A 16,184-nucleotide genomic window follows, 5' to 3' on the forward strand; every position below is an offset into this window, starting at 1 on the left:
ATGTCTGCGCTGTGCGCGTGGCCCTAACCTCAGCACACATAAACACACCACCCCAGCAGCCAGATAGCCGCCACCCACACTGAGCCACAAGTCACTGTGCAGCTGCAGTCCTGACACCTCTGATCTGACACAATGCCACCCTGACATTTCTGCATTGTGGTGCTTACATGCTTCGAATAGTCTAGAATTGGACCTTATTTTCCTCAGCGATAAGACGGAACAACCCTTCTATCTTAGTATTTCTAATCATTCTTATTTCTTGCAAAACTCACTTTAGTTTAGGATTACAGGATCCATCCATTGTCTTGTGTTTGTCAGCCAAACTGTAGAAGGGAGACTATGTGATCTAAAATGGTTTGATTTGGTTTACTTCAAGATTTCTGTATTTTTGTTATACTTTGGAAGCTTGTGTTTATTCTTTGCAAAAAAATTTTGTTCAGTAGATCAATCTATCTCACATCTATGGAGAGATGACCTGCCGTTGCTCACATAAGATTTTCTCCATTGCCCTTTTCTGGAGGGCTTTGGTTGTCCTGCTTTGTGCTTTAAAATACTCACGATGCCTCACAGTCCTCAGGTCAGGGACCACATAAATCCCCACTTTATCTTCTTCAAAAACTATGGTGTGATTATCGCAGTGTGGGATTACAGTGGGATTATTGTCAGAATGGAAAAGTTACCTCCACGCTTCATGGGCACTTTGAGAGTCCAGGCATTACACAATGGACCACATTTGATCCAAACCATGTAATTTTGCTTTTATCAGTCCAAAGAATGTACAGCCAATATTCATCAGGCTTCTATACCATACTACACACCATTTTGAGGGAAAGACTACTCTCCACAAGAAGTGAAGTCACTCGTGATTTTACTCTCAGTTTGAGAAAGATAGAGATATGAATGTCAACAGGCAACAAAAGGACCTCTCAGAGTGCTTATGAATCCCTAGAGGGTTATGAGTTTCAGTCATGAAATGCCTTACAGCCGCCTCCTTGGCTCCGCCTCCCGCAGCAAAGCAGCATGCTGGATTAAGGACAAGAGTGTTGGGTGTCTTCGGCAAAATGCAGTTGTGGGGTCACATCATGGGTCTCCATGTCTCAATATCAGGTATCAAAGAGGATTGGGGGATTTGTGCCCCAACTGAGAAAATGTGTAGTGTGCATGAGGTAAACCAGACGTGGTCATTTTGAGATGTTTTGGTGATCAGAGTCAATTAGTTTTGGATGATGGTAGCCTGTTAAGACGTTTTGTCTTAAAATTGACTTTTGGGATCACATCCAGTAGAAAATTTACAATAACACTTGCCAAAATGAAAATAGAGTTCTTGCATGTGATGAAAATAAATAAATAGATAACATACAGCTAAGCTTTATCGTGCAGATTCTTCGGTCTGGGCTGATGTCTGTATTGTGTCTAATTATTTCTGTTTGTGAATAGTGATTTGATGCTGAAGTCTGCTCCTACGAGACTGACTTCTTCTCCCTTTTGTCCTATGCCGTCTTCTTTCTCAATGAGTGAATGTGTGCCGCTGTGGTCTGCTCACATGGCCCCAAGAGATCAGCGCTGGGATGCCCTATTCGCTCAGCAAACACGCTAATGTCCTCCAGAGTGGGGGTTCCTGCTCCATGAAGCTTCAGAGAGCCCTCCAATGATCAGCAGCATAATAAGAAAGCAGACTTTGGCTTGGAGGGCACCAAGCAAACATGCAGCAAATGGCACTTTTATTTACTTGCCTTCACATCCCCTCCCCCAACAACCTTCATTTACTGGGATCTGCAGTGGCTTTTCCAGCAGCCCCATGGCAACAGCAAGCCTTGTCAACAGGGGTGAAACTTTCTCATGATGTCACCATGATTATGAAGCCCCACAAACTGTTATATTCTTCCATACACAACACAATTTGTGGTTTTCAGCATGAAGGCCAACCTTAAACTGGTAAGAAGGATCAGATTTTGATTTGTTGGCTCGCATCATCAGCAGCATTGTAAAATGGTACGACACATTGTTGAAGGAATCATTACAGAAACATTTACAAATCTAAATAACAAAAGCTCATCCTGTCTCTAACCCTAACTTGGCTCAATCTTGGCAGTGAATGAGTGTGTTGTTGTGTGCTCTATACAACCTGTCATTCATCAACTCTAGCCTCTTGTCTGATTGTGACAATGCAATCTGCCCAGGCCCCATCGCTCTCAGGGCTGTCAGAAGGATAGTCAGAGAACCAGATCTGCTGTGTGCACAGTCCAATGAGCACCAGTGGATTTTCCTTGCTGCATGACTCCACCTTGGCAACTGGACCAACCCCCTTTGACCTCTGACCTGGGCTGTGGCCTTTGGATGACGGAAAGAGATGGGGGGGTGGGTCCAAATTCAGCCATTAGACTCTGGAGTAGACAGGGCCATGCCCTTCAGTCTCCAAAGGAAACACGCATCTTTGGGCAATGTGAGGTGAAAAAGATTATCAGCCAATGGTGTGACGGGTGCGGAGCGTGATAGATTGTGTAATTGAACATGTGACATTTGATGGATGTCCAAATTAGGGGAATAATAGGCTGTGTGAGGGATAGGTAGGAAGTGAACACTTAGATTTTAACACAGGAGCGGATGTGAGCTGTTTGCTTTTAGGACGGAGAATGATGGATCGATTTGCAGAGGAGGGCGACTGAGCAAAAAGGGAACAGATGCATCCTTCTTTTGATTAATATGCAAACATCAGTCCTTATCTTCATCTAGGAAGTTTCTACAATAAAAAAACTATCAAAAGTAATGTGACAACAATGAAAAAGAAAGATGTTCAAATTTACAAACCTGCCTCTTAATCAAGAGCAGGTTTACAACCATGCATCTGAACCAATTTACTACATAGAACATTCCTTAGATCAGGAGTTAAGACCGACTTCACATGCACTTATGTATTGAATAGCAAAAAAAGAGACAAGATTTAAATTGTAAGGAATAGAGGAAGATTAAGGTAATCAAAACAACAATTAAACTAGCTACTTTGTGCTTAAACCTTGCCAAAAACGTCTCCAGAAGTCTGGATTGAATCAGAGAATCACAGTGCAGCACACTCCCAATAGAATAAACACAAATTTAAAGCCAACAAACCATTTGCAAAACTATAAAAAAACAATTTATCTATGCCAACATGCCATCAATATGAAACTGACTCTGCTAAAATATTGATTGTGGGTTACCAACCTACCATGCCAAACAAGACTTAGGGGATTTAATTAAAACCATTACTTCTTGTAAAACAGTGTGCTGAGTTCTGAGCTATGGCAACAGTTATCAAGAAGACAAGTGTTGGCAACAGCTGAAAGCTCAGCTGGGCAGAGAATGGCTGAGGCAAGGGAAAGTAGAGCTTCAGGGGGTCACACACTCACATGTGCACATGTAGCTGTTTAATATAGAAACTTAGGCACAGGTGACAGCAAGAGACCTTCAATCAGAGGTGAGGAACCTGTTGGATTGCTCGCTTGTGTTGCAGAAAATTAAAGGCCTGATTAATCTGATGAACTCACAACAGTACAGGCCTAAAACCTGAAGTTGGCTTTGCTTCTATGGCTACTCACTGGCAACTTTTTTTCTCAATAAATAGGAAACATAAGTGGCCCTGTGATGGACTGGCGACCTGTTCAAGGTGTACCCCGCCTCTCACCCAATGACAGCTAAGATATTCATCCTATGAGGCCGCATGTTCTGGCTGCAGAATGGTCTCGACAAGTCCACCCAGATGCAGTGCCCATTGGTGACATAATGTGTAGATATGGGAGGATTATCACTGCTCTGCTGGGGAATGCATAGCATGCCTAAATGGAGAAATCTGAGAGGGTGTTGATGAGGGCACAGAAGCCTCAGTGTCGTGACAGTGAAACTTTGCTTCGCCCTGCAGGAAAATGTGAAGCTGGCTGAAAGACTAAAAGTCTTCCATGCAGCTGCACCAACCTACGTTATGTCGACTACTCTATACTTAAAAAGAAGAAGATTTGAACACCAAACTATAAATAAAAAAGTGAAGTAAAAGGAATATGGGATTTAAATGTTTTATCAACTAATTCAAAACTAATAACATACCATCAGTTTGTATGAAATGTATAAAAAACCATAAAAGGTTGTATCATGTCTCACAGTGTGTATATCATAGTGTGCATTAAAAAGTCTGATCCTAGTTTGTTTCTCATTAAATACTTATACTAATAAGATTTCTCCACAAGTCACAATACTGTCATCAAATATATTCAATCTTGATCAGCATGTTTGTTGGTCCATCTGAAAATAACTGTGAGGTCAAATTGAAACTGGGCCACAAACTAATGGGGTAAATTCATAGTAAACTATGTTGTACCAGAGACAAAAATAAAAAATAAATACTGTAAACAACTGCATTAAACACCATCTCCAAACGAAAGAGTTAAACCAGGTGGAGTTATTTCCTCATTTACAATTTACAGCTGATTTCTAGTGGCACACTTGCTCGTAGGGTTGTAAGCATTTGCTGCACTCCTCATGTGACAAGCTGTCACATTCATCATCGCAAGAAGCACAAGTAGCTGGAAAGACATCATGTGGGAAGAGATGGGTAGACACAGATGTAGGATATCCATTTTATGTGACGCATAAATGGCATTTCCTTAGCTGGTTACAAATAAACTGTCACAATGACAAAAAGTGTCACAAAATGCTCAAATTGTCATACGCGGTGGAATTTTTACCATTTTGTCGAAGCATGTTTTTCAGAGGGTAAACCGTCTGTGTCGACACGACTGCACATCGTTGCTGTTGGACTCCCTTTCCTTTTGGTGTTGACAATGACATGAGGGGGGGGGTAGCTCCAAATGAAATGATAGCTGCCAGCAGTATTTGGAAGAGATCATCATTTTGTAATTTTGTTTGTGTATTCAAACACATTAACAGCTTATATCTAATAAATCTGGTTAAAGTCCACCGTTAGATATCGATCAAATATAGAATCTCTTTATATATATAAAGGCTTTTTAAAGTTTGCATGTGTGCAAGTTTGAACTTTGGAGCTATAAATCGTGTACTCTCAATATGATCTCATTTGTTGAATGTGGGTGATCGTTTTGAATTCTTTTGCTGAATTTCCTTAGGCATCCATTGACCTGTAGACGATTTGAAGACCAGTTAAGATGTTCTTAAAATCCGCTTGTTTTATCCATCACAATGATCATCTGGAAACAATTTTGGTATTCTAAACAGAGCTTGAACACTGTTAAGCAGACTGCCTTGAATGCGTTTTTAGTGCATTTGATAACAATAATGTCACAGCCAGAAATGACAAGGACTTGGTGGATTGACTGGTTTACAGAAGGTTAACTATGAAGTAGAACTGGTTTTGTTTTGGTAGTAAAAAAAAGAAAGAAAAAAAAAGGTAGTTTAAAAATAAATAGATAAATAAAACTTTCACTTAATAGTAGAAATTAGTAGCAGGACAGCAATGGCCATATCAGGTGGTGGAGGACACCTTCAATCATCTGTTCCTCAAGAGTGTTGCTGCCCCCTACAGGAGGTATAAGTCTGCTAGTTGTTTTGTGCCACATTTTTAGTGAATCATCAAACGACAATTCCGGATAGGGCAGGATACATCTGTGCACGTCTTACTGTCAAGTCTGCCCCGACAAACTGAGAAACACACAGCATTAACCCAGAAACCAAGCCATAATAACAGGCCAGAAAGCAGGCTTTATGTTTTAAATCTCTCTCTGATCCCTGAGAGACTGCTCATATTTCCAGCTATGGTGAAAAGTACATTTATGCTGTAGTCATAACAAAGCCTGAACATGACTGACACTGCAAAATAAAAGGGCAGGATGATCATTTGTTCACGCACTGATGGATCACCTTAATCTGTCTAATGTGCGAGTGTACGGTTTGCATTATTACAATAAGGCAGTAATTTAGGTGCATGTGAAGCTACTTCTAACTACACATAAGTAAATACACAAATAGGAGAATGCTTCTGCCTTGCAGATAAAAAAAACTGGAAAAGACAACACCAACCATGCAAAAGAAAGAAACCATACTAAGCTTTCTGCTGAGAGTGATTCTTCTGAGTGTGTCCACAAGGGTCGGATGATTTTTCACGCCAAATTTACAAAGAAAACAGTCAAACAGATCAAGTTAAGTTCATGATGTCTGGGAAGAAACCCAGTCATAAAATAACAGCCGTTTGCCTGCGAGGGATTTGTGCGGTTGTTTATAATGGGCCAGAACAACAGATTGTTAACACATTTTCCCAAAAAGCAAGACAGTGACACCATGTTTTCAGGATTTAATTTCAGATAGCAACAAGGAGAAACAACATATCCCAGTTATTATTTTTTCTTCCACTGATAGCTATTAAACAAAAGCTTGCTTTAAAAACTCTTGAATGGACAGAACAAGAGTTTCTCTTTTTTTGAACACATAACTGTACAGGCCAGTGGAACATTCAGAATTTAGATACGTGCGATTTATTTACAGTTCAGAAATTGGTTTGTGTGGCCAATAAGGATACTTCACTTTATCCAGTTTTGTTTCTGGGAATGTATCATTCAGGTCTTCGATGGTCATCTGGTCAAAGGGAATCATGTTCCTGAATTTGTCAAGCTAGGGAAGGAAGAACAGAGGAACAGGATCAGAAAAACCTAATGGACCTGTGACTGTCTGTCCAGGGTCTCCCACTGTGGAAAGGATACGAGGCATTTGATGCAACTCAAAAATCATGCAGGTGTAATTCTAAGCCATCCTACTGCCAGCGAACCTTTTTTTTAAAAACTTATTTCATGTTTCAATTGCCCTGCTTCACAAAAAGCTTCTTCTTTCTGAGCTCAGACCCGATCAAGGTCCTGCATTGGAAACAGGTTAACACACGATTCTTCTCAGAAGCTTTCTGGGACAAAAAACGGAGCATGCTAATCATTCAAAAGGGTGGAAGAAAAAGACAAGGAAAAAATTTGCAAATTTGCTCTGAATTAGGAGTAACAGAAACTTTGTTTATGAAATAAAATAAAGGACCACTTAGCAGAAAAGCAAAAACAGTGTGTAATGCTCTGTTTAACATTTAGTGATAAACTATGTTTCTGTTAGTGCACAATGTCACCATGCTGCAACCACCAGTAGCCCAGAGGAGAAGTTGTCTTTAAAACAGGCCTTTTGCATTTCTTGTGGTTAATGTAATTCTCACATAAGCTTGGAGTGTGAGGCGTGTATATATATATATATAAAAAAATTAATACATTTAAAGGGTGTACTTAAAAACAATGTTTAGTATTTGGGATTTTAGCACACTTCCAGCTAGGAGAGTAGTCAGAGAGGGGAAACGGGCAATGTGTGTGCAAGCTGGAATCGCAGAACACACCAATCTAACCAATAATGCCGTCAAAACTCAGCTGATTCCACCATGCCGGCTTGACGTGTGTAAGCAGATGGAAATGCAGGGCTGAACCACTTTCATTTAGCGTGAATTACCTCTTTTGTCCACCGATAAGCCGCAACTGATACACTATATTGCCAAAAGTATTCCCTCATTTGCTCTTACACGCATACGAACTTAAGTGACATCCCATTCTTAATCCATAGGCTTTAATATGAATTCGGCCCACCCTTTGCAGCTATAACAGCTTCAACTCTTCTGGGAAAGCTTTCCACAAGGGTTATGAGTGGGCTTATGGGAATTTTTGACCATTCTTCCAGAAGCGCATTTGTGAGGTCAGACACTGAAGTTGAACGAGAAGGCCTGGCTCTCAGTCTCCGCTCTGATTCATCCCAAACGTGTTGTATCAGGTTGAGGACAGGACTCTGTGCAGGCCAGTCAAGTTCTTCCACACCAAACTCGCTCATCCATGTCTTTATGGACCTTGCTTTGTGCACTGGTGCGCAGTCATGTTGGAACAGGAAGGGGCCATCCCCAGACTGTTTCCACAAAATTGGGAGCATGAAATTGTACAAAATCTCTTGGTATGCTGGAACAAAGGGGCCAAGCCCAGCTCCTGAAAAACAACCCCACACCATAATCCCCCCTCCACCAAACTTTACACTTGGCCCAATGCAGTCAGACAAGTACCGTTCTCCTGGCAACCGCCAAACCCAGACTGGTCCATCAGATTGCCAGATGGAGAAGCGTGATGCGTCACTCCAGAGAACACGTCTCCACTGCTCTGGAGTCCAGTGGCGGCGTGCTTTACACCACTGCACCACAGCGTCCGCTGACCCCGCTCTGTCATTTTACAGGGCCAAACACTTCGTTCATTCCACTTTGTTATAAAACCACTGACAGTTAACTGTGGAATATTTAGTAGCGAGGAAATTTCACGACTGGCACAGGTGACATCCTATCATTCCACCATGCTGGTATTCACTGAGCTCCTGAGAGCGACCCATTCTTTCTCGAATACTTGCAGAAGCAGTCTGCATGCCTAGGTGCCTGAAATTATACACCTGTGGCCATGGAAGTGATTGGAACTCCTGAATTTAATTATTTGGATGGGTGAGTGAATAACTTTGGGAATATAGTGCATGTGAAAAGGGCTAATTATACGATATCAAATGTTTAAAGGAAAATAATAAGTCTCACCTCTTTTTCATACTGGCCAATACGAGCTTTGGATGCCTCAATGTAAGCAGCAGCTGTTTTATTCTGGAGGACACATACACACACACACACACACACACACACAAAAGAAATATTAAATTGAGTTGATGCACATCATAGCTCATGTAGTTAAGTGGAAAAATAAGCAATATTAAAAATAAAATTAAACAGAGGCATCCATCTGGAAACGAGGGCACTCACCGCTTCTGCTTCCTGAGCATCGATATATGCCATTTGAGTGTCTACGGGCTCAGGAACCTTCAGGGCGCTGAACTAAAGTAACAGAGTTCATGCTTTGTAGGGTTAAAAAACAAATACTCCAGGTTCCCTCATTACGGCGTCACAACTGTCACTTCACCTTAATGGATTCGTGTTACTCATAAAATACTGCAAGGTTTTTAAGTTGCACATAAATAATTGCTGGTATCAGATTTATTATCCATTTACCTTCTTTTCAAACTCATCCACCATGCCTGCTTTACCCACAGCAGATCTGTAGTAGCTCCAGTCGATGGCAGCAGGTTTCTCAGGCAGAGAGGAGAGTCTGTGGACACACATCAAATACTTTGGTCAAAAGTGGTCTGTCACAACCTCATGGATATGAAGGAGCATCTACTTGGTCATGCATTACGCAAACCTATAAGTGGGTGTAATGTATTCAAACACTGAACGAGTGCTTGTGTGTGAAGCCTTATTAAGACCATAAGGTCTCTGAAGCAGACTTTTTAAACCATTATGCATCTCAAGTTAGCACATTTGGAGGGAAATGCCCAGACGTTATTGCCATGTCAAGAGACCTATTTATGTGCTTTTTTTTTCTCACATCTCACTAAATGAGAGATAGGCTGGAGATGGGAATTCTGCTTTGGACACACAGCTTAAGAAAAAAAACTGTATAGGATGTGGGATGAAGCATCTAAGTTTTGACTGGCGAGTTTAACGAGGAATACAAACTTTGCAGAAATGGCATCGCTTCGTGTCTTTAGGTTGTTGAACATGTTCCTCTGATTGGGTGGCACCCTTTCAGCAAAAGCCAGCCAGTCAATGGCCTTCAATGCAGCTCTTCTCCCGGCCATGATGTGTTAACTGGGAAGAATGGCAGAGACTAATCAGTAATCAGGTCACTAATGAGGAAAACTACCTGTTGTCCTCGTGTGTTTCAAGACCAAATATTTTCATACATGCCACATTCCCTGTAGTTTCATTGAAAAACACAGCAGACAAGAAAACTGGTGTAATCACATCAATCCATAACTGTCTTCACTGCAGTTAGATTTGGAAGATGAAAACAACCAGAACAAACAGGATATAAATAAGCAGCTTCCAGCACTGGTCCACATATTTTCTTTATGCAAGTGTGACTCAAACATTGTTTGATAAAGTCGAACATTTAATAACATACCGTCTGCAGGTCAACAACTTCTCTTCGCTGCTGACCACGAATAGGAAGCGGAAATGATTTGGTTGAGTTCAAGCGCCAATGGGTCTTAATGTCGCCATCTAGCGGTGGATGTCTTCATCGGTCGTTAAACAGGGAAACTCTCATTGCTTTTTTTTATCAAATAAAAACTATGACCAGACACAGAATAATATATGTACACACACACACACACACACACACACACATATAGGTATATAGGTTTGTTATATTATTGACTGTTTCTCCTATTTTGTTCCCACTTTGCTGATCTGGGACAAACTTTAACTTTAAAAGTTTAAATGCAATAAAAACTGGTCATGCATTACACCTCATGTGAGTAGATGTTTTAATGAATGTGTTTTGTTATGTAAATGTTGCGCAAAATGTTGGGTTCATTAGCGGTTCCTCTTTCTGAATATTTTCCATACAGGTGCTGACAGGTAACATGTTCAAACAGGAAAGATACTCTTATCTTCCAGCGCGGTGTGGGGAGGGTTAAATATTACACATGGTGTAACTAAATCCAACCAGAGTAAACCGCCTTTTTGTTGACGAGACCCATTGTCCTCCACCGATGTATAGTCTGACTAAATTCTGAGCCAGCAGACAGAGACTGTTTGATAATTTAGAGCAATGTCACTACTGATTTCTTCCTCACTGCTCAGGTCCTGCTCCCACAGTCTGAGGTGTTTGGATCGACTCAAACACAGCCAGACACGGAAATCATGCAACACATTTTTGCTCCAGAGTTGTCGGTAAGTTTATATTTAAATACCTCAAATAACAGCATTAGCTGGTTAAAAAAAAAGGAAAACTAGGACTAGGACTAGGACAATTTCCGCTTAAAAAAACATTTCTCTTTCGGTGTGCTTGTGGTTGAGTTTATATTTTTCTTTTTCCCCTCTTCTTTGGTTGCTTTAATTTTCTGTTTTTAATTTATTTTTTTCTTTAAATTGCTTGTTTTTATGCTGCTTTATGCTGTTCTTTTAAATGCCTTGTCTTTATGTAAAGCACATTGAGTTGCCTATGGTATGAAATGCGCTATATAAATAAAGATGCCTTGCCTTGCCTTATGATTGTTTTGCTTAAAGGCCAAATCATCACACTGCAACAATGGTTCTTCAAAAATAATGCAGTTTCTTGCATTAATCAGATCGTGCTTTCATTTTTCCTGGCATTTACGAGACCGAGTTTGATACTTCTGGCACAGTATATGTTTTCTATTTCCTTCTTCCGAGTTCATTTTTTAAACAGACTTGTATTTTATCAAACAGAGCTGGTAACATTGTCTTAAAACCTTTGAAACTTGAGTGTGACAAAAATCCCAGGTCACATGCTGTATCTGAACCCTGAACATTATTATCTCTGTCAGGTTTCTGCATGTGGACAGTCCTCCTCACAAACCCTCACTGACCACCAGCTACGTCCATGGCACCTCTTCCAGCTCACTGCTCTCCCTGACTGTTGGCCAAAGCCTTGACGCCATGGTGCAACACTGTCCTGACCGTGAAGCGGTGGTCTTTGTGCAGGACGGTATCCGAAAGACCTTTGCAGAGTTTCACAAAGATGTGTGTCCCTGATCTAATGAATTCGGTTTTTGCTTTCAAGAGCTTATGTAATGATAAAGGCTGTTAATAATTCACTCTCTACACCTGGTGAGGGTTTTTCTGTCTCATTTTTTTTTGTGCAGGTTGACAAGGTGGCTGCAGGTTTGCTTGCTCTGGGCCTAAAGAGAGGGGATCGACTAGGTGTCTGGGGACCAAATATATACGAATGGATCCTTTTCCAGTTTGCTTCAGCCAAGGCTGGAATTATACTGGTTAGTGTAATGGCTCTATATACTTTGAACATTACATCTCATAGAGGGTGTTACCAAAAACTCTGTTGTCAAGCGAAAGTCAGAAGGACATTGAACCTTCTAGGCGCCTGAGTGGACTGTTGTGTAACTGTTCTATTATATATTTAGCACTTCATTGTTACTGTTATTATTATAAATTAGCACATACAGTAGGGATTAATATACCATGTAGTCATTCAATACTGCCTAATGGACTTAACCTTCCAGGTGTCATTGAACCCAGCCTATCAAGTGGAGGAAGTGGAGTTTACTCTACAGAAGGTAGGGGGTCATATTGTCTGGCCTACATGTTGTACTCATGAAACACAGAAATCTAAAATGGATTAAAAAACATGCCATTCTACTGCTAAGGTCATCCATCAACCTTAAAAGGCTATAACAATAGAGATTTGTTGTGTCCAGGTCCAGTGTAAAGCAGTGGTGTGTCCTACCCGCTTTAAAACTCAGAACTTTTGTGAGATGCTGAGGGAGCTTTGCCCAGGAATCGACAAAATGCCAACAGGCATGATCAAGAGCTCCAGGTTTGGTTTTCTTGAGAAACTTCCAATTGTAGGCTACAGTTGATTCAGTTCTGGCTGCAATATCGCAAATCTGTTTTGTACCTGCCAGGGTGCCAGACCTGCGTATGGTAATTGTGACTGACAGCAGACAGCCGGGGATGCTTCATGTAGAAGATGTGATGCAAGCAGGCGAGAGTCAGCACTACAAAGAGCTCCTGGACCTGCAGAGCAAGCTGTCCTTTGATGATCCCATCAACATTCAGTTCACATCAGTAAACTTCAGTATCACACCTTTTAGATGAGCAAGCAGGGCGTGTTTTACATGTGACGTAACAATCATTCGCAGAACTTCTTTGTTAATTTGTATTAGGGTACCACTGGGAAACCAAAAGGAGCCGTTCTTTCCCACCACAATATTATAAATAATGCATACTTCGTGGGTCTGCGCATGGGTTATGGATGGAGGGTAAGTTAAAAATTGTTTCTAAATTTGGAGAAATGCTAGTTGCAAAATCTGGATAACCTTATTTCATTCATTAAACTTATTGTCTCTATTCCCCATCAGTCTCTGGTGCGGGTGTGTGTGCCTGTGCCACTGTACCACTGCTTTGGCTCAGTTCTTGCAGGGTTGAGTTTGGCAGTTCATGGTGTCACGCTCGTCTTCCCTTCTCCAGGCTATAACAGTGTTGCCAATTTAGAAGCCATCACAAGTGAAAAGTATGGTGTTCACTACCTCTATGGTATCCAGCTTTAAAGTGATAAGCAGTCTCACTGATCATCATTCATATCTTTCTCTTACTCAAGGTGTAATATCGTCTATGGAACTCCCACCATGTTCACTGACATGGTTAGCCAAGATTTAGCCAAGTATAACTTGTCAGCAGTTGAAGCTGGTAAGAAATTTGAGGACATGAGACTTATGCTTTCTTTAATTTGGTGTGATCTGTGCATCTGCTGCTCTTTTTTAGGGATCATGGCGGGTTCTCCATGCCCTCCTGAGATTTTGAGGAAAGTAAAAACAAACATGAATATGAAAGAGATAACGGTGGGTGGATACATTTCCTGTATTTCCCAATACAGCTCTGTAAAAAAATTCTGAAATATGTTCGACCATGTGCACATCATCCTCTAACAGATCTGTTATGGAGCCACTGAAAATAGTCCTGTTACATTTATGGGATTCCCACAAGACAACGAGGAGCTGAAGATGAATACTGTCGGGTGTATCATGGATCACACTGAGGTATGACTCCGTTTTTCACACAAATGTTTACCTCCACTAACACAGTAACACTCTGTACTGTATTTGCATGTCTTAACTATAGGCCAAGGTGGTGGAGCCTGCCACAGGGGAGATTGTCCCATTGGGAGCTTCAGGTGAGCTGATGATTCGAGGCAGCTGTGTGATGCATGCCTACTGGGAAGATCCAGAGAAAACTAGAGAGGTTATATCCATGGACCGCTGGTACAGGACGGGGTGAGATTGTATTTTTACTCCCCACTCTCAGTGCTACTTTGCGCACTACATTTAAAGGGGGTATGTTAGTGCAACAGGGCTCAGTGCTTCATGTAGACAATGTCACAATTTTCATCCAAACAGTGATACAGCCAGCCTGAACAATCTGGGATACTGCCGCATTGAGGGACGCATTAAGGACTTGATCATCCGTGGAGGAGAAAACATTTATCCTGCTGAGGTAGAAGACTTTCTCTTCAAGCATCCGAAAGTAAAGGAGGTGCAGGTGAGCTATTAAACCACAGGAGGGCAGCAAAGACTTCATAGCAAAGATCTACTATCAAACTATAATTACGTGTGCTTATGTGACCAACTGACCTTTTTTTAATTTTTGTCACACACACACCACACAGTCTGCGAGTATGTTCTGTGATTGTATCTTAGTCAAACGACATGAAGTTGAAATGTTAACGGAAGGTCTAAAACTAAATGCGATTTGCTTCTCAGGTGGTTGGAGTGAAAGATGAGAGGCTGGGTGAGCAGGTATGTGCCTGCATCAGGCTCATGGAGGGCCAAACCTTGAGTGCAGAGGAGATAAAAGCGTTCTGCAAAGGCAAGGTCAGAGCAGATGATGGATAAGATCGAAAATATCCCAAAAGATTGTAAATCAGCATATGGGATGGCAGTTGATGCACGTTTTTTTTTTTTTTTTTTGCCCTCTAGATTTCTCACTTCAAGATCCCGCATTATGTGATCTTTGTAGACAGCTACCCTCTGACCGTCTCCGGGAAGGTAAAAGCTCCGTTTTGACTCCATTAATGAAGTACTCTCATGATTTGTGGTCCATTACTGAACTGAGGCTTGTCCGTTTTTCTAGATCAAGAAGAACAAACTGAGGGAGGACATGGAGAAGAAATTAGGGCTTTAACCCTCATAGGGTCCTCGTCTTTTTGTTACACAGAGAATCCTGCTAGGTCTGGTGGACCCATTGCATTTTGGGGCTTTTAATTCAACATAATCAAACCTTTTTTTGTTAAAATACTCTGCAGATGTTTACTCCATCCCAATTGCAAGTATTATAAACAACACATATGTTAATTTTTTTCCCTTTACTTTTGTTAAATTCAATTTATGAATAAAAATGCCACTCGTTTTTGTTAATTTTTTTATTAAAATGTAACTAAATAAGGAAATGCATCATATAACAGGCATTACTGGAAGTAATCAACAAATGTACAAATGAAGCAAGTAATTTTTATTTGAATTTCATTAGAAATTCAACCTAGACAGGTCAGTTTACACAACATCTGTCTGAACAACACATTAGCCCCATTGAACACAGCTATTTTCATACCAGACTATACCACACGAGGGGCAGAGTTTCACTGTGTGAGTATTGCATATGTACTTCTTGCACTGGGTGCATGTATATTGTGTTTTTCTGTCCTTCTTGGGTCCACACACTTCACAGCGCTTCTTTTTGTTGTTGCCGGCCATCTAGAATAATGAAAAGATAAGGATCTTTACTAACACTTCTCTCTCTCAGAAACATGATTTTTTTATACTGCAACAGCATCAAACACTTACCTCAGGCTCTGCAGATGGTGGTTCTGTAATTTGGGAGGATGTGGCACCGTCATCTTCCCCCTGAATCCTCCTCACAATGGCTGCAGAGATTGGGGTTCTTGGAAGATGTCGTCTTCTCTCAATCTGAGGTCTCACCAACATTTTCCCCAATTCCTCAAGAAAGAGACGCCTCTTCTTCAGCTTTCCCCCATTACACTCTGGGCTCAGTGACATCCAAATGACGAAGGTGTTGTACGAGGAGATATCCAACACATCAAAGAATATCACCAGAGGCCATCGTAGGGTCTTCTGTTTGCAGCTGTAAGCAGTCACCAGCTTATCGAGGTTGGCCACCCCTCCTTTTGTGGGATTATGATCCATGATCATTTCGGGTGATCCTCACATTCTACTTCCTCTGCATCACCATCAAAACCCTCTGTCTCTTCAACTATCAACTGTAAGGCAGCCTGAACAGAGAGTCGCTTTGCCATCTTGATCAGTTGTGGTATGGAACCACGCTGACAAAGCAATTTATAGTGTCAGGTCCCCAAGATTGGTTCACGCAAGACAGAGGCTGAAATGTGTGGGAATCTGGGTTCAGACAGTGTTGGGTGCTGTAATTTTGCAACAATGAAGACCCTGTATGTAATATAAATGTGAAGGGGGGGTATACAGGGGGGGGGGGTCATTGAAAATGTTTTCTGATTTATATTCCTCACAGAAAATGAGCCAAGGCCAATACTTTGTATACTTTTTATTACGCTCAAAACTGAAAATGGGTCCCAGAC

At 41.2% G+C, this 16,184-nt stretch overlaps 2 protein-coding genes across 2 annotated transcripts; one reads left to right on the forward strand and one right to left on the reverse strand.

Moving 5' to 3' along the window:
- Positions 1 to 6,278: 6,278 nt before the first annotated feature.
- Positions 6,279 to 10,073, reverse strand: atp5pd (ATP synthase peripheral stalk subunit d). The gene is made up of 6 exons (XM_075454224.1): positions 9,999 to 10,073; positions 9,551 to 9,682; positions 9,044 to 9,140; positions 8,798 to 8,869; positions 8,579 to 8,641; positions 6,279 to 6,612 (listed from the first exon to the last, which is right to left on the reverse strand). The coding sequence occupies exons 2-6, from the start codon at positions 9,670 to 9,672 to the stop codon at positions 6,481 to 6,483; spliced, it is 486 nt and encodes a 161-aa protein (XP_075310339.1). The 5' UTR covers positions 9,673 to 9,682; positions 9,999 to 10,073; the 3' UTR covers positions 6,279 to 6,480.
- Positions 10,074 to 10,534: 461 nt separating this feature from the next.
- LOC142371537 (medium-chain acyl-CoA ligase ACSF2, mitochondrial-like) lies at positions 10,535 to 16,068 on the forward strand. The gene is made up of 16 exons (XM_075454220.1): positions 10,535 to 10,771; positions 11,389 to 11,584; positions 11,707 to 11,835; positions 12,082 to 12,135; positions 12,277 to 12,395; positions 12,484 to 12,646; positions 12,745 to 12,840; positions 12,940 to 13,091; positions 13,179 to 13,267; positions 13,343 to 13,419; positions 13,510 to 13,617; positions 13,700 to 13,851; positions 13,975 to 14,116; positions 14,338 to 14,448; positions 14,554 to 14,622; positions 14,708 to 16,068. Exons 1-16 carry the CDS (start codon positions 10,650 to 10,652, stop codon positions 14,756 to 14,758), a joined length of 1,830 nt encoding a protein of 609 aa, XP_075310335.1. The 5' UTR covers positions 10,535 to 10,649; the 3' UTR covers positions 14,759 to 16,068.
- The last annotated feature ends 116 nt before the right edge of the window (positions 16,069 to 16,184 follow it).

This window comes from Odontesthes bonariensis, chromosome 21 (genome assembly GCF_027942865.1).
Source record: "Odontesthes bonariensis isolate fOdoBon6 chromosome 21, fOdoBon6.hap1, whole genome shotgun sequence".
In the NCBI taxonomy this organism is placed as follows: domain Eukaryota; kingdom Metazoa; phylum Chordata; class Actinopteri; order Atheriniformes; family Atherinopsidae; genus Odontesthes; species Odontesthes bonariensis.

What these genes read in the sequence shown, in the direction of transcription:
- atp5pd (XM_075454224.1), bottom strand. Translation starts at nt 9,672, where the DNA reads ATGGCCGGGAGAAGAGCTGCATTGAAGGCCATTGACTGGCTGGCTTTT. An exon ending in ATGCTCAGGAAGCAGAAGCG is followed by an intron (nt 8,642 to 8,797) that starts GTGAGTGCCCTC and finishes TGTGTCCTCCAG; the next exon opens with AATAAAACAGCTGCTGCTTA. An exon ending in TTGGCCAGTATGAAAAAGAG is followed by an intron (nt 6,613 to 8,578) that starts GTGAGACTTATT and finishes TTCCTTCCCTAG; the next exon opens with CTTGACAAATTCAGGAACAT.
- LOC142371537 (XM_075454220.1), top strand. Translation starts at nt 10,650, where the DNA reads ATGTCACTACTGATTTCTTCCTCACTGCTCAGGTCCTGCTCCCACAGT. An exon ending in TCAACATTCAGTTCACATCA is followed by an intron (nt 12,647 to 12,744) that starts GTAAACTTCAGT and finishes AATTTGTATTAG; the next exon opens with GGTACCACTGGGAAACCAAA. An exon ending in TGAATATGAAAGAGATAACG is followed by an intron (nt 13,420 to 13,509) that starts GTGGGTGGATAC and finishes ATCCTCTAACAG; the next exon opens with ATCTGTTATGGAGCCACTGA.